Source organism: Geospiza fortis, unplaced genomic scaffold (assembly GCF_000277835.1).
Source record: "Geospiza fortis unplaced genomic scaffold, GeoFor_1.0 scaffold121, whole genome shotgun sequence".
Taxonomy (NCBI): Eukaryota; Metazoa; Chordata; class Aves; order Passeriformes; family Thraupidae; genus Geospiza; species Geospiza fortis.
Window position 1 is genome coordinate 1557249 of NW_005054346.1, and position 18147 is coordinate 1575395.

The 18147-nt window shown below is 39.1% G+C and overlaps 1 protein-coding gene across 5 annotated transcripts in view; it reads right to left on the minus strand.

The window, feature by feature from the left end:
* SULF1 (sulfatase 1) overlaps positions 1 to 18147 on the minus strand; it is a 123598-nt gene that overhangs the window by 21042 nt on the left and 84409 nt on the right. For all 5 annotated transcript variants that reach the window (XM_031058619.1, XM_031058620.1, XM_031058618.1 and 2 more), the window contains 5 exons: positions 12487 to 12637; positions 11437 to 11612; positions 10753 to 10881; positions 10431 to 10487; positions 9319 to 9448 (listed from right to left, as the gene is read on the minus strand). In XM_031058619.1, the coding sequence (XP_030914479.1) occupies positions 9319 to 9448; positions 10431 to 10487; positions 10753 to 10881; positions 11437 to 11612; positions 12487 to 12637 (643 nt within the window). The remainder of the gene's footprint in view (positions 1 to 9318; positions 9449 to 10430; positions 10488 to 10752; positions 10882 to 11436; positions 11613 to 12486; positions 12638 to 18147) is intronic.

Below are 18147 nucleotides of genomic sequence, written 5' to 3' on the forward strand. Positions count from 1 at the left end.
TCCCCACCCCTCCCCTACCTTACCCTATCCTAGCCTATCCTATCCTTCAGAAGTTGAGCTGCTTTAATCTCTGCCAAACCTGAAGTTTAAACATGTAAGTACCTGTGCCTGTTCCTCATGTTGAGGCAAGAAAGGCAATCGTGCTGCAGCAAGAGCTTTTCCTTGGATAATGGCACTAGCATGATGCATTTTCTTCTGGGGATAGAGGTTTGTTCTCATAATGACATTTCAAAGACAAAGGGTAGAACATGGGCTCGTTAAAAGGGATGGTTTGTCCTTGATGGCTTTGCTTTGCCTTGCTACCTGGCATAGCTCCAGTTGTGACTTGCAGCTACATAAGGAAGACAACACCAATTGACTTCATAACTACCTGGGGTCTCAATTTCCTGGTATTAATCAGTTGTGCCACAGCCTTAAAATTAAGTCTATTTCATTACTGATTATAATTAAGACATAAAACTATACATTCAGAATGAATCATTGTGATGTGCTCCACTGTAAATAGCTACTTAGGCAGGACTTCCAATCAGCTTTGTGCAGTTAATAGACTGTGATGGATTTGAGACAGTTGCTGCTCCCTTATATAGAGGGGAAATGAATTAAACAAGCCATGAAAAATGTCCCAACAGTAGGCAAGCTAAAGGTTTCTATGAAATGTAAACACCTAGTATTTGCAGTAGACACGTCAGTGTTAAATACCTTGTCAGATTTTATCACAAAGTTATGAAACCCTGAAAAACATGCAACCAGAAATATAACATAGCAGCAATATTTTTACAGGTGCTTTTTCATTTTTGTAATGTATGACTGACTTTGAGTATTATTGCTCAGCCTAGGGAATGTTAAGATAAGGCCTGAAAAATGAAGACTTCATGAATTTAAACATGTCCTCAAGATCTCATTTCCCTTTTTTCCTCTTTCGAAAAGTACTCTCTAAATTTGAAAAGAGTATAGATGGAAATACTGTCACAGGCTGAATATGTGTGCATCATTTTCCTTCATTAGCAGCAACCAGACCTGGGGGAGTGCCAGGGGACTTGATGTGATAATGCTGGAAAAGGAGTCTGGTTCAGAGCTGTGCTACTGCAATCAGAGCTGTCTTGCTTTTGCTTTCTCTGGGCCATTAGAGGCTGTGTCACACAACATATTGAAAAGTGCCCTGTAATTAGTTGTCTATGGTAAACAGTACAGAGCAGCAGCAGTTCATTTCTGCTGAACTGGACCTGAATACTGAGAAATGTTTGCTGGTTAAGGTCATGTCCTCTGTGCATTCTCACAGAGCAGAACTGAACCCTGGTCCTGACCAAGGCTCCTAAATGCCCCTGGAAATACTAATCTGTGTTGTTTCATCTCAGCAGTACTTCAGCATTGCACATGAGTGCAGCTGTTTAACAAGGATGGTTTGCCAGGTTCACTCAGGAAATTTGGAATTGCTGCATTTTTGTGGAAAAAAAAATCTCCTCCTCCATTTTAGAGCTGAGTAGATGCAGCCTGTAATGGTAGATCCCAAGTTTTGCACCACTCTCTCATAAATGAACCACTTTCTGTTGGATCATGCTCCAGAGTCTGACAACAAGAATATATTCAAAGGCAGTTATTTACATACAGACTTAGCCCCTGAGAAGTGTTCCTAAAAAACGCAATGGTCGTGGTTCAACAGATAGGGAAGAAGTTTGTCCTACAAGAACTGATGGGCTGAAATGTATGACAGGCTTTAGAAATACTTTCAGATACAGACACAGGGATGAAACTGGAGGAAAAAAGGAAAGAAGGAATTAATCACTAGATAACAGAAATAGCTATATAAAAATTAGCAATTTTGAGCTACATCACAAGCTTATGAAAAGAAAGAGAAAATTGCCTAGTAATTTTACAGACTACAAAATTTTGCATTCTTGCTGTATGGGCAAGATTGATTTTAAGTGCCACAGTTATAGCAGTTATCTAGTTATAAAATATGCATGAACTGCATTGTCAGCTCTAGAAATGTAGGCACCTAGGTCAAGACAGCAAATATTTCTCCTGTGCAGCATTCTCTACCAAATCTATTAACTTGCCTGTAGTTACAGCTCAACATCGAGAGACTTTTGTTGTTATCCAATAAACATCCACTATCAGGTGCAAACAAATAGGAGCTAATGAAAAGGATAAGTTTAATCCTTTAGCTATAAATAGTAATACCAATAATAATCTGTTACTATTGTGTCATATACATTTAACTTGCAGAGGACTTAGCTAATATTCCATTTCACTGGATACTTTAAAATGGAAACTCTGCAAAAAGATAACCTCAAAGGAGTACTACAGCAAGTGTTAAAAATAATTCTTGCATAAACTGTGTTTTCTGTCTAGACATTTTTGGTACAGAGAGTTACTTTAATAAAGGTTTAAAGAATTTGCTTTGTTAAAAACTGTGCCACTATACCAAAAAATTCCTTCTGTTAGAGAACACCAGTAAGATGATAGTGAAAATGTTGAACACAGTTGTGCATTGAAAGAGATGAAACCAGTGAATCCAGTAATCTTCCTGAAATATCTCTGGATTTTATACAGAACATATTTCATACGTCCAATTAAGAAATGCTTGAATTTAAAGAATTGTCAAATCTGGGAAGAGCTGCTCTCTGTTTGATAAAAACTTAAATATTTAGGCTGAAATGTGAACTATTTAGGCTGAAATATGAAATACCATGCCTTGAAAGATTATTTTTACAGATAAAGGAACTTATCTTCACATTTGGTTTCAACTCATAAACAGAGTGGTATTTTAACTAGAGGCATCATAATTTCTGGCAATTCCTATGAATTCTTGAGCAACTAAATTGCAGGCATGTTTCTGTCAGCTGTGAGGGATGACTCTCCATGGTCTAAAGTGAGGAATAGCTACAAGGGCTGTTCACTAAGTGTATGAAGTATGCACTTAGTTTTAGGCACATAACTGGTCCCAAACACATGTGCTTCCAGTTAAGCCTGTGCATAGATACTCCACTGAATTATTACTAAGAAAAGATGGTATCAGTGGGGAGATGGCAAAGAAGAGCCAGCTTTGAATCAATGCTCTGGTAAAACAGGTTGATCACCAAGTGCTTTTTGACTCCTGGAAGTATCAGGAGGTTGTTATGGAATCTGGAGAATCCATGAGTGATGTTATCCTGCCATAGCATAATTTTAGTTGGATTTCAGTGGGTGCTCAGGCTCTGGCTGTCAGTGGCTTGCCAGCCATCTGACACTTCTGGCCAGCTCTTACTAATGTATGTGTTTTTATTCATACTCTGCAGCTGGTCATAAAGCTGACCTATACAAATGTATGGCCTGTGATATTTATTTTATGAGAACATAGATACTCGAGCCAAACCAGACTACACCTAATAAGCCCCATTCTAATTTCCTTTACAATATTATCTGTGAGCTGATTGATGGCAAGTGTTCTTTCAATATGGCAAATAGATATTCTTTTGACTGAATGCTGATATGATAATTTGATAAATATGGATATCAATAATAAAATTAAATTTTTATGCTAGGTTTTTAGAGGGTGAAAAATATGTGAGAAATAGGAGCACAGGCTACAAAACATGCCTTTTGGATCAGAGCCAGAAGAATCTTGCACATTTACCACAAAGCTGATTTTTGGATTCAGCAACATGTCTCCCGTGACTACCTGTAAAACCTCAGATCACTGTAAAATACACTGAAACCTAATCTAACTAAAATCTCACTGTACAGTCTTCAGGCATTTTCTCCAAATGAAACATTATTTCCTCAGGGTAGTTTTGGGATAGAGTTCCTCAGGAGGAAACTCAATATTATGCATCTCTAAAGCTGAGATGCATGAAAAGAGGGCACGGGGAAGGTGCAGCTACAACGTTGTACCTGTCTAGCACAGTGTGAGCTCATGTGCGTGCGTGCGTGCCATACCAACACGGGCAGCACGATGCATTTTCCTGCTCTGCCCACTGTCAGTGCTCATTGGAGCTGGCAGAAGGCCATGGATCTTTACAAGTTTCAGACCTTTGCTGTTCACAAACTGGCAGGTAGTGTCGAGCAGATGGTAGGAGATGTATGCCCATAAAATAAACAGACCCATGTCTGGGTTTCACTGCTGAGTCATCCAATCTAAAAGCTGAAATTTTAAACCCAGTGCTTCATAGTCCTAATTTTGGGAGGGTGGTTCTTTTCTTTTTTTTTTTTATCCTATTGGGAAAATGTAAAAAAAAGATTGTGGTTTGTGTAATTTTTCTGAGAGGATGAAAATGCATATTTGGCTATGGATTTGATACTGATTATAAATAATGGATTGAGCAGTACACTGGAGACATCCAGCCTATCAGTCACCAGACCTCATAAGGTAACTGTGATCTGGGAAAGAGTGTTAGGTCCCAGAAGTCAAAATTATGCCTTAGGAAAATTCCTATGACTCAGACTGGAGAGAAAAAGAATAAATACTTATGAATTAACTCAACTCCTTAATTACACGTTTAGGTAAGGGAAGAGAAAAAGAAAAAGTATAAATGAAAACAGAGTTAACATGGTTTTATTTGACATTTGCTAAGTATCCAGAAGAATTTCATGAGTGAGAAGATGGAATGAGTTCAAGAAAAATAACCTGCTGGAGGATTTAAGAGCAGCTTGCCTCTAAACCTCCTGAACTAACATATATTCTTGTCTCAGGTTATTCCAGTGGAAAGCTGAGAAGAGATTTGTGTCATGATAAGGTTGTATTAATCCAGAGAAACATTTGTTCACATGTTATTTTTTCTGCTCTGTTGGAAAATTAACAAAGCTTTATTACAAGTTGACACCAACTGTTTCCCATTTTAAAACAAAAGCAGGGTTATGCTGCAGATGAACACTGCAGATGAACACTGCAGATGAATCAATATTTCTGTATGGTGTAGCTTATTACTGAGAAGGTAAATATATATCAATGAAATATAAAAATACCCTGCAAACCATTTAAGTGTTAAAACCCATCAGCATCCACTGCTAAACCAAGTGGGCTCAATCAGGTGACCTCAGTAAGTTACACCATGTAAACCGGTGACAAATTTGGCATAAAAACTATGAAAGAAACCTCCTGTTCCCATCATAATTTCTTGAGCATTCTCTCATGTGGAGATGTGGAGGGAACACAAAGGAAATGTCTACCCTTCTCCAAGCCCCAAGCAGAGGAGGGAGCCCACCAGCTCCTGCTCCCTTTTCCAGGGGAGTGAATCTGGCTGATGTGACAGGACTGTCTGTGCTTTGGGTGAGCACAGATCAACAGCTGGGGCAGGGCAGGGGCTGAAATCTGGTCTATACCAAAATATGACACGAGCAGGTGACCCATAACTCACTTACAAGTTCATAACATTAACAGCACTTCCCAAGTTATGAAGTTGAGGCGGAAGAAGAAAACATGAAATCCTCAAGGCCAGGTACTAAGCAAGCAAAAATTAAGAGCATGCACTGAAGGAACATCTGGAGTCATTTAGTTCGTCCTCCTCCTCAAAGCAGCAACATTATTAGGTTTGGATGTATCCTGGAGTGGAGTTTCCACAGCCTCTTTGGGCTCCAGTTCTTAATCATATTTATGGTAACACTTTTTTCCATGCATCTCTTTAGAATTTCCCTAGCTGCAGCTGATAGCCCTTTTGCTGTGCACCTCCAAGACATACCTGGGTCTGTCCTCTCTCTAACTAGCCATTGATTAATCAAAGGAAACAATTAGTTTCTTCCTTTGCCTTCTCTTCCCTGGCTAAACAAACCTCTGCCCCTTCTCAGTACCTCCACCCTATCTCTGGGGTCCTCCCCTGGACTTGCTCCAGTGCACCAAAGTCCTGCTGCTGCTGGAGATCCCAACCCGGATGCAGCATTCCAGGTGCAGCCCACAGGCACCAGGGAGAGGCGAGTGCTCACTTCCCACGACCTGTTAGCAGTGCTCCTGCTAATGCAGCTCAGCAGGAGCTCCTCTCCTTGGCATGGGCTCACTACTGACCCACGTCAGTGACTGCTGGAACACAGCTCAGGAGTGAACACATCCCGTGCACATCTCACTTCTGAGATGTTCCCAAGGAGGTGGGTGAGCGCTTGGAAACTGTCCTCCCATAAAGGGATTATGCAAAACCAGCAAGGGGACAGTCATCTACAATGTGATCTACAATGGAAGTGATGCAACATGTCAATGGTGCTAGAAAATTTAAATACATTAAAAACTAACAGTGAAAGTATTTTATATTTATATTCTACAGATGTTTAGTATTTTCTCTTCAACACCCCCCCCTTTTTTAGGTTTATCTATTTTCAGATACACATTTGGCTTAAAAAATTAAGAATTTTGAAACTTTTGATTAAAAAGTTATTACGCTAGGTTCTTTTATTTTCCTTTCTTTTAAAGAGAAAATAAGTTGAAGCAAGTATTATCCTGAGTACCACAGCCTTGGAGACTTTGAAACTAGCAGATCTCAGGATCTCACCTCATTTTAATACAGGAAAAATATTTTTTTCTTTTTCAGTTTCCTTGTGTTCTCCTTTTCAAATAAACTGTGCATTGACTAGAGTAGATTTAAATTAAGAGAAAACTTTTAGTGGTGTATTAATTCCCCAAATGCTTACTCTTAGTTTCAGACATTTAGCAGCAGCTTCCCACAGACCAGTAATTTCACTATTTTGGAATCTGTCAGCAATCATTCATTCTGTGAAAGTAATTTTAATTTAACTGATATTAACTGAAACTGATTAGAGTAAATGTAGGAAGTATTATAAACGACCATAATTTAAATGAAGATTTTATTTCTATATATGCACCTATGTAATTGAAATCAACAGATCTCAAAAGATAAAACAAAGTTAATTCATGCACAGCAATATTTTCTCTTTTCTAAGAGGTGCAAAATGACTAGAGCAAATCTGCTGCAGGAACCTTATATTAAACTATGATGGCTCAGAAGTGCACATTGGAACATGCTTGGACTAAGGTACATTTATTAACTGCTAACTTTTTTCATTTTAAGAATTTCTCTACACAGAAAAAAATCTTGCAGATTCTTATTTCACATTGCAATGCCTCACTGAAGTTCATATTAGTCCGATGCTGGTCTTTAAATTCACACTTTACCTATTGTATGCTGGCTTTCCTGTGAGCACCACAGCTAGTCTGTCCTTGAGAGAGAAACTGGCCTTGTTTCCCAGGGCTGCATGAGGGCAGATGGAGTGGAAGGAATGGGTCTGTGCCCCTCGGGCTGAATGAGCCCAGAGGATGCTCCACCTCTCATGATGCTCTGCCCAACAGAAGTTTTCCATAGGCATATTTAACTTCAGCACCCCTGTAGGAAGCCTTCAGGATGTTGGAATTAACAGGAACAGCCTTGGTCTATTTTTTAAAGAAAATAATGTGTACAAACCAATGGCTGTGTCTGAAAATCGTTCTCAAAGAGATCAGTTCAGCCCTGTCTTTCATCCAGCTGTGAAGGATGGCTGCTGGGCTCTGTGCAGACAACACATCTTCAACATCGAAAAGACCTCGATGAGAGTTTGTAGGTGGGAGACCCACAATCAAACACTATTGCTCTTGTAGCCTCCTTGCTGCCCTTCTTCCTTCACCCTTTGATCAAACTGGATTCACCAATATGGGATTCACCAATAGGGTCTACTGCCCTGGGGTGAGGACAGGCCTGTGAGCAGGGTTTCCTACTGCTTCAGGTGTGGTATCTGGTCAGGACACTTAACCTTTTCTATTCATATGTGGAAAAGTAGTTATTCCAAACCTGGATTTTGGCATAAGAGGCAAAAATATAAGGAATAATTGCAAAGAAAATATTTTGTTACTTTAAAATGAAACAGCGTCGAACAGTCTAAATTACTTCATCTCCTACTTGATCTCCTTTAGTTTTAATGAAGCATTCAGATTTTCAAATTTAATCTGTTTACAACAGCAGTGCTTGAACTCCTGAAAACTTTGCCCTTGGGTGAGACTGCAATATTGTGTATATCCCTTCGAAAGTGGCTGCATTTAAGGAGCATGTGTGAGGTAAGAGCTGTGACAGAGGACCCGACCAAGGATGTGACAGCCGAAACATTAATCCAGTCCACTCTGTGATTAACCGAGAATTGCTGTAACCCTACACTCCACAGGAGGCGAAGGGGCAAGGCAGGGCCGGAGCCTTTCCCCAGGCGGGCTCTCGGGCTGGCCTGAGCTCGGCCTGCCCGGGGCCAGGCGCCCTGGGTGGCGCGGAGCGAGCGGCCCGGCCCGGCACAGAGAGGCCTTTGTGCCCTCGTTCCGCTCCGCAGAGCCGGCCCAGAGCTCAGCCAGGCCCACGGCTGCCGGCAGCGCTCCGAGCAAACATCTGAGGGGAAAGCGCAAGCGCCTGCCTGGGAGAAATCACCTCACACTTCTGCGGGGAGGTGTGTGCGGACGGGGATGGACTGCAGGGACGGCAAGGCAGGCACAAGCCGCTGCCTGGGGCCCCCAGCGTGTGCCCCAGCGTGGTTGGAGGTGGGGTAATGAGAAGGATGCACATCTCCCCAGTAAATCCGTCTTCGTATGTAACCATAGGTATTGCATTAATTCAGGATGGACTGAAGAGAATTTGCAGTCAGAATCACTTTTCTTAATTTAGTTCTATTCCTGTGCATGTACTGCAGAAATGCAGGTGTAAACATAGTAGTCAGGGGTGCAGTAATTTCTGGTTTTATGAGCAGGCAATTAGACCTTTGTATCAGAGTCAGGTGTTATACTGAAATCACTAAAGCTGAAAAAAGAAAAGGTAATGCTTGCGTATCACTGCCTGAATCCTTACAGTGACCTGAAATAGAGAGTGTTTCTGGGCAAGGGGACCCTTCTAGTTAAAGTGTTTCAATAAATATTAAAGGATGATGATTAGTAAGCGTGCTGTTCAGTTGCTCATCCCAGCAAATGAATTAATGTGTAACCTTAGAACTAACCAGCTTGCTTTGGTAATTCTGACCTAGCCCAGTTAGTACAAGCTTTCACAGCTCAGAAAGATTCTCTCCCTTATTAACAATTATTACTGAACTATCTTGCATATTTATCAATGCACATGATCAAAGAAAGAGTAGTCGTTTCATGTTATTGTTGAGCATGAGAGTTTTACGATAAGCTCTGTACTAAGACAGCAAATGTAGGACCAGGTCTTCAGCACCTTGAATTTGACCACTGCTTAGAGAAATTTGTCTGGTTTTCTTTGGCTCTGAAGATATTAACGACAGTGATCTTTTAGTTACCTTCCAAAAGCCATATTCTTCAAATTCTTTTGACCCATAGTGTAAAATGCGTATTTCCCTGTGACACCTAGAAAACTGCAGTTACTTGTGGCTTACCTGTCCTGGTTGTTCACAGGCTGTCTGGTATCTTGCTTGTTGGCATAATTCTTTGACTCTCTCGTACTTTGGTAGTTGATTAGACTGCTGAGTGTTTTTGTTGGGTTCCTCCTTCTTGCGCAGAAATTTGCTTATAAAAAAATAAATTGGAGTGTTTTAGATACATTGTTCTAAGCCCTAAGGATGAATGTAACTTGAACAGTGAAGCTAATTGAAGGTTTAATGTCTTCTCAGGGAAAAAAATCCCCACATTTCTGTTTGACTTTCGATGTAGGTCACATACTGAAAAAAAGCCTCAGGTGACTGGCTGAAAATTGCCAGAAGATAAATAAGTGCTGCTAAAATATGTCTAAGTGGTACAGTTCAACACCATTCATACATAAATATAGGTTTTTACAAAAAGCAAAACTCTTTGAAGCAATACTTTCTTGGCTGGAAAACAGAGCTGAAGACACAACAGGACTTTTATACTCAGCACAAGCTCGGCTGTATCTTACATATTATGACGTGTCTTTCATGCACTGCTTTGAAATACATCAGACAAGGTTTTCATAATCTGTAAAGTCATAAAGTACCAAAAGGAAATTGCTGTGAAGTTTTTACCCAGAGAAAAATTTCACAGCAACAAGTGGCAAGGTAAGAGGGTATAAGGAGTTATCAGGAAAGAGAGGAGCGGTTATTATCATCAATCTCAATTACACATAAGTCTTAGATAGAACAAATATGAAGAATGCTTCTAATGCATTATGGAAAATACAAAATCAGATGATAAGAGGATTCTACACAGCTGGATTTGAAACCAAGATTTGGGAAGAAAATGATTTGGATAATGACAAAAGTGGGCACAAGCACAGTGTTAGTGAAAGAGGCTAGCAGAATCACCAGAAAAGCATGCTTTCAAATTTCTTCAGAGAAAGGGATTTGGGAGCACAGTAGATTGCAAAGGCAGTGGTGGGAAAGTAGGAAAAAAGTCATGCCTGTCAGTTTGCTTGCAGAATTTACTGCTTCTCTGACCATAAAAAGGAAGAGGAGGAAGAAGAAAGTAAAGCATGTACAAGGGAGTACTCCCAGCAGGCAGGCTCTCCCAAAACTCTCTCACCCCTAATAATTACCCTCTTTCCACTAGAAATGTGTCACGCCAAATTTTGGTCTTCTTGTTTGTTCGAAACCTGAAAGTAAAATAATGACATTTACTGCTGGCACTGAAGTACACCACCGTGTAAGTGTTAACAAATTATTTTTGGAAAAAAACAACTCTCCACTTATATATACACGCAATTTTATAGATCTACTACTTAAGAGACTCTTGAAATGGGAAAGCTGTGGTCGTTGCCATGACACAACTCATTTTCACAGAATCTGTTTTTCCACTCAGCTGTTGATTTACTTAGGTGTTTGCTTCTGAACTGGCTAAAAAAGGATCATGGGACCCACCTGTTTCCTGGTCTCTCCAAGTCCAGAAGCTTTAGGACAGATTTGCCATCCATATCTGGAGGTGTGTCAAGGCCTGCTATATCCAGAATTGTTGGAGCAAGATCAATGTTCAGAACTATCTGAGGCACACTGCAAATCAACAGGAAAGGTCATAGTTGCCATGTGTTCAATGTATAAGTCTTCACATTCTCTTGGAAATAGAATGATAATTAATGCTTATCAGGGCTTTGAAGATGTAAAGCTCTACAGAAGTGCTAAGTTTAGAAAACCCCCTTTGAAGTCTACAACTCAGAATGATAGGCCAGTACTGCAGACTGACATCACGAAGAAAAAGTTAAGCACGATTAAACAAGGAGGCGCAGCAGCAACACTGCTCTTATCTGACTGACAATGAGGGCATGATGCTAAATGACAGAGTGAGCAGTAAAGATGAGCACATTATTTTTAAAAGCAAAACCCAAGCTGAACCCTACAGGACTATGCATTACAGTTTTCTCATCTGAATTATAACTTATTCATAATCTACAAAGTGAAAAAACTGCCTGTTTATGAGACTCATTGCTCTGCAATAATAGGGCATCCTTTATGAAATGAAACAAGACAAAGTGATAATTAGATGTTCTCAGAAACATTTTACATTTTACATAGGCTCAACAGCTGTGCTAGAGACATAAGGGAACGTACACTGATCCCGGCTCCACACTTGGACCACGAATAAAGAAGGGAACTCGAATATCAAAGTCATACGGCATTGACTTCCCCTTGACCAGTCCGAACTGCCCAATATGGTATCCATGGTCAGCAGTGTAAATAATGTAGGTATTCTCCAGTTCTCCCATCTCTGCAAGCATTTGGTGTAACTGCAACCCAGCACAGAAAGAACTCTTGAGTTAAGTGTAGCAAAACACGTTTTGTGCAGAGTTGTGTATAATCATCATTTATAACCCTTAAGTACACAGGACCAAACAGGGCATCAATGACATAGCTGACACAGATTCTGGGGTCTGGCATTTGTATGTCTTGCCTTTACTGTGCTGTGAAAAAATCGACCTACCAGTTCAATTTCACACTTGACAGAGGGGACAATTAAACTGCTCCAGAAAATTAGAATAGAGAAAATATGGTAATGATGGGGTAGTTGCCTTAGTATGTTCAAAAGTCATTGTGTACTCAAACACAGCTTGTGAAAAAAGTCTGCTACAGCTTTAGGGGAAAAGGTACTAAGATTTGATTTACTGTGCTAGTCTACAACTTTCCCATTCCTTACAGTTGTGGGCTTGGGAGAAAGCTGTAAATTTTTATTAAAGTTTAAAGAAATCTCTCTAGGGGAAGATCTTTGGTCATGGTGCTTGATTTTGGAACAAAAAGTCATACAAAGTAAACCTAATAGTTCATGTATCATGTTACCTATAATTAGCAGTGCACTGCATTGCCTAACTTCTGCAAACACTTGTAGACTGACACCTGAGTTGCTGTGATTTGCCAGTTCCCAGATTTCGACTGAAGGACAAACTGTGAATGGAGTGTGTGAAATGAATAGAAGTTGTCATGTGTGCACCTCTGTCTATCCATGTGTACACACAGGTGATGCATCTTCTGTTAACACCAGCCTTTATACTAGGCACAGTGACTTTTCCCTTTAAAAAAGCCCACTGTTTTTTTGACCCAGTAATTGAAAGAAGAAAGCCAGGAGCTTGGCTTCATGTTGCAGAGAACTAGAATTCAATTCCACACTCTTTCCATAGAGTCGTCAACTGACATCAGGGTTTGAAGTCTTTTGCGCTGCAGGACGTTGGTAAACTCCATGTGGATTGGCAGCATGGGCCCTGTGTACTGCATAATCCAGTGCTTATCCATGTTTGGTGCATAGTTATAGCTGGGAGTGCTGGAGGAAAAGAACAGATCTCAAAAGCTGTGCAGCATGGTGGGCATCAGAGGGAGGTGGCAACTCCTCCAACACAGAAATAGCCAACAAACAGTTAAATCACAAATTCCATGTGTATCTGACAAATATCTACAAACATCACTTCAGTGGCTTTCCAGATTCATTGGGTCATGTATCACCTCCTCAAAATATTTTAACCACTTGCTTTCCAAGCTTTCTGCCAGACTCAAAGACCACTACAAGTTCCACATTAATATTTGGGATTTGCCAAAATCTATTTCTCAAACAAATCTGCAATCTTTAAAAAGGCTTATCTGAATGGTGCATCTCATACAGAAAGGAAAAATTAAGGAAGTTAGAGATGAAAAAGGACTGCTTACTTAATATTAAGGTATATTTCCCTGGTACTTCCAGTAGAGAAATTACCTTTAAATAAAAGTCAAAGAAAGGTATTTTCCAGTGGGATAAAGAAATTTATTAGTCAGTATAAAGAACACCACCAGTGTTACAGTTAGTTCTGCACTAAATACTGCTGAAGTGTTATTTTCAATGTGAGTGCAAAGCACAGTGCATTACAAGCATAAAATGAACCATGACAACAAAACTGAGGTAACACCATTACTGATACTAGCACTAAGAAGAAGTATGGCACAGAGTCCTATGTAAAACAAAGAATGATGCTTTAGGAGTTTGTACAAACATCAAAAGAAATATTTAAGAGTGGTGTTCTATTCACAGCCTGTGCATTTTTGAAAGATATCCTATAAGAAACAAGAATATTTTCCCAGAGATATCACCTTGGGAGAAAATGTGTGGCAAAAAAAAGTGTCAAGTAAATTTTCTCTACAGAGAAACATGTTGCAAAAGCTCTCCATCATTCTTGTTTTTATGCCTAGCATACATGACAGCTACAAGGTGAAGAGAAACCAAGCAATATCCATTTCCCTAAATGGTTTCACCTACATATGAACAGTTCCCTTCTCTAGAAAGAAGGAATATAGTCTTTGTCATTTTCATTAAGTTCTTCAGGTTTTATTTCTCCCTTGTTTCTAGTACACTGCAGTACATAATACATGAACAGCAGCATTACATTTGAAAATTAAACATAAAGAGATAGTGAAAAAAATACTGTTGGGTGATTAATTTGATTATTTTTATTCTCTTTTCAGTTTACAAGAAAAAAAGAAATTCAATATTAATTTGCTGTTTAGGTACTGAAAATTATAACATTTGTGTTAAAAAAAGGTACATTTTTCCCACCGAAATATGTATGTGTATTTGTCCTTTTTTAAAATGAACAATATCAGAATACTGTATAACTTAGAGTCATAGACCAGTCCTTCCCTTAGGTCTTATTTTTCTTTACATGGTTGTATGTGATCCCAGGATGGTGGAAGCAATTGATTTTTATATCAGATATCATATGTATAACCTCTAACTGCATATTCTGAGGACAAAAATCAGCTGGAAGGATAACACAGTAAACTGATAGTCAACTTCAATAAATTTGTGGAGCCCACATTCTAACTGGAGAGCATTATTTGAGAAGTTAGGTAGAATTTGAGAAGTATGCCTTTAGTACACACAGCAAAGTTTTGACTAACCTACTTAATCATTAATCTCAAGGGAAAAGAGAAGTGATGCAACAGTATCATGGGACTTTGATAGAGATTAAGAAGTATGAAAAAGGTTAGCTCCCTACTGAGCAAAGACAAGCATAAACTAGAATTCCTTTTCTGTTGAAAAATCTTTTGTTTCACATTGAAAAGTCATAATTTTTTTAATTTCCCATGGTTGAAGTCTGATTTTTAAAATGAATCCTGTCATATTATTAATAAGATTTATGTCAGGAGCACAGCTCTCTGTGCTGCTGGCTAGCCAGCAGTCCTAGCAGAGGGAGACCCTTGAAGAAGCAAGCCTTAGGAATTTTGTCACCTACCATTTATCAGTTATCTGACAGAAAAGAAGGATACTTTCAGTGCAAATTTTTCTCAGTTTCCTTGGAAGTTTGTCAGACAAGATGTTTTCCCATGAAAGGGTTCATTTTTGATTAATCAGCATCTCCTAGTAAAACCCTGTTTTTTTTCCAGTGGGGTCCCGAGTGCCCCAGGCCCAGAGGGATGAGGTGGCTGAGAGCTGTGCTCCGCCGGCAGCGCGGTGACAGCCTGCTGCTGTGCCAGGAAGGAGAGCCAGCTGCTGAAGCAGGCTCAGGTCTTGTGTTCCCAGGCTATTGTGAGCAGCCTCCTCCACATAATGGATAGTTTTAAAAAGCAGCACTCAAGGGTTTAGCAGGGCAGTTAAAACCTTTCACAGACACTTTCCAAATGCATTTTGAATTTTCTGGGTGAGAATGCAGCAGGCAGAGACAGAGCAGAATTTTCCTCCCAGGCAATTCAAGGAACAGGAACCTTCTGTGAAATATCCAATGTCACTGGCTGATGGATAAATGTGAATCAGGGGTTCATAATGTTGGAGAAAGAGTACTAAGGAAGAGATGGAAAGCAATTCCAAAACCCCTCACCTTGTACACGTTCCCTGTGTACCCCTGTTTGTTGAGCCTTTCAGAAATCCACCAGAATGGCACTGGTTACCAGGCACAAGATCTGACATTGCCCTCAAATTTATCTACCTTTTTTTTTTTGGTATAAATTTAACCAACCAACCAACCAACCAACCAACCAACCAACCAACCAAACACTGCAGACATAAATCTTAGGGAGAATACTGCTGACTTCTGAAAACTTTTCCATGTAGACAGAGCTCTTCCTGGTCAGTGATAATTTTTTATTGTAACATTTTTTCTTGAAGCAGTTGGAGATATCAGTTAAATGTTATAAGTTGTTATAAGTCCTTGAAAGTCATTATGGCATGGTGTGTCACTGCTTCTATTCGTCCAATTTTGCCAATACTTGTCTGTATTTACAAGTAGTGCTATAAAGTATCACTGACATCTACATTTCCTTGATCCCTCTTTGCACTGGAAGAGTGAAATTGAAGATGTGTGCCATGTCTTCCATGGCCTCCTCTCAGTTCTGGAGTCCATCTGGTGTGGAATGCATTAAATGATCCAGGATCAGCAGACAGTGCCAGTTAGCCCATTATTTCAAGTTATAGTTCTGGCAAGCTGCTACTGTAGTACTTGTCATTCTTGTAGAATATACTAACTTGGGCAAATCTAGATTGGTCTGTTGCTCACTTTTATTTGTCCAGCACACACTGTGAGGAACTTAATACACAGAGACCACTTGGCACTCCCTAAGAGATCTGTTCTGGCACTGGAAGACATTAGATTTGTAAAATTTTGAATTGATACCCTCAGTTAAACTAACAAAAAAAATCCAACCATTATGTAACAATAACAAATGCTGAGCATAGGCACATTTCCATAAAATCATATACATAATGAGAACATTTCACCCTGAGATTTTAGTGATCAGTCACCTATGTGAATAAGTTTAGAGAGAAATTTGCAGTGATAATCAAGTGATCTATAGACTATGGAAGAAATAAAAATTCATGAGCATTAGTGCATTTAAAAAAAAGATTATCCACAAAATCTATAATTTGTCTGTAAACATCAGTTCAAGTAGATACTTATGTTGAGAGAAAAGGAGCAATATTAGCAGTTGCTTCTGTAATCAAAAGGCCTCAGTAACTCTCTCTGACAACATATTTACTATATTAATACATTTAAATTTGAACTTCTAAATTAAGAATGCATCTTATTTGGCTTTTAAGGTACCACAATAACTTTAATTTAGGCAAGAAACAATAAAAATAACCAACAATCCAAAAAAAATGGATGCTTGTATTTGAGAATCTATTAAAATGGGGTCCCCAACCAAATAATTCAGAAACAAATTTCACTAGCTTCTGCTAGTAATTGAACTGAATTGTCATATTTAATGAAATAAATTGAATACAGCCATTTTGCATTATTACAAAAAGATATTTTACACTTAAGAAAGGATTTGGAGAGTACAGAATGTCTAAAGAGCTTCGAGAATTTAGTACAACTTTAAATTAACATTTGCTTTCTAAAAAATTAATCTAAATATATATGTCTCTAACAGATGGGATAATGTGGAGAGAAACAAGTATGTTTCCAAATATTTGTTCAATTGCTCATAGTAAAAATCTGTGTTTTCCCCTATTTGCAACCTCATAATTCCCTCCTGTTTCTATTCAACAGAAGAAATTATGTTCACAAAAATACTGCCTAAAAATGTTGGGTTTGAATAATTCCCTAAAGTTCTCAGGAGGTTTAGTTTAAAGGCTTTGGCTAATCTTCTGTTTGGATTGTGAGTCCTCCAGTTAATGAAAATAATACAGTACATAGATACCAAAAGAACATTTTCATTTCATAAAAATAAAAGTCAACAACATTTTAAAGTAATACCTTTGGTAAAAGTGATTGAGAAAAAAAAATGAATAGTTTCTGTACAGAATTAGCACTTCTATTATTCTTTGAAATATGATTAGCAAACATGGCGTAAGTGGTCATGTTTCTTCAAGTGAAAATAAACAAAGGAAGCAAATTCTTTGTTTCCAGGGAAAGCAGACTTCCAGGTTTAGACACTGTTCTTGGAAAGCAGGAAGCCTAGGTTCTGGGCAAAATTAAAAGTATAAAAAAACAACAAAACAAACCCACAACCAGTGGCCATGGTCATTATTAATGTGAAGTTGAATTTCACCACTCTGGGTCTGCTTTTTCTGCCTTTTAAAATGGGAATCTTTTAAACCCAGTGATATTTATAGAGCTGTGTATGTGGGGTATGAAAGTTTCGCTCCCCAAGTGTAACACAACTGCTATATTTTAGAATAAAGAAATGAAACAGCTGTTGCCTGTTAAATATAACACCTTTTTCATTTAGGAAACATCATTTGTTGCTCCTGCAGAAGTTAATTGTGCAACTAGAATATTACTTACATATCTTATTTCACAGCATTTCTTCTTGTCTTGTCTTTAAACTCACACTCACAATGACGTGTGTGATAATTGTGATCACTTATCTCTAAGTCAGGAGTCCAAGCAGGCCTCGGGCCAGGAGTGACACTGCACACTGACATGTCAAGATTCATTACTGATGCAAATGCATGATCCCACTCTAATGGCCCCACGTCCACATTACAACAAGAGCCATTGTTACTGACAGATGTTTGAGACTCGGCCTCAGTGGTTCCAGATGCAGCCACCTCACACCCCAAACTTACACTGAAGGCTGCTCTGGGGATCCAGAGCTGCAACATTTCTTTTGATGCTTCACTACTGCAGACCTACACACCTGGTATATCAGCATCCTTCATATGATTTTAAATGGAAATATAAACTTCTGCCTTTCATATCACCTACCTTTTCTTAGCTTGCGAAGTTTTCTCATCTAGTCCAAGATAGATCAGATTCCATTTCTATCTGCTACTCCTAATGTTTCTAGCTTGGCAATAGGATTGTTTCCAGGTAGTCATAAAATCTGGCTGTGAGTCCTCCTGCCATCCCAAGTATTTCAACT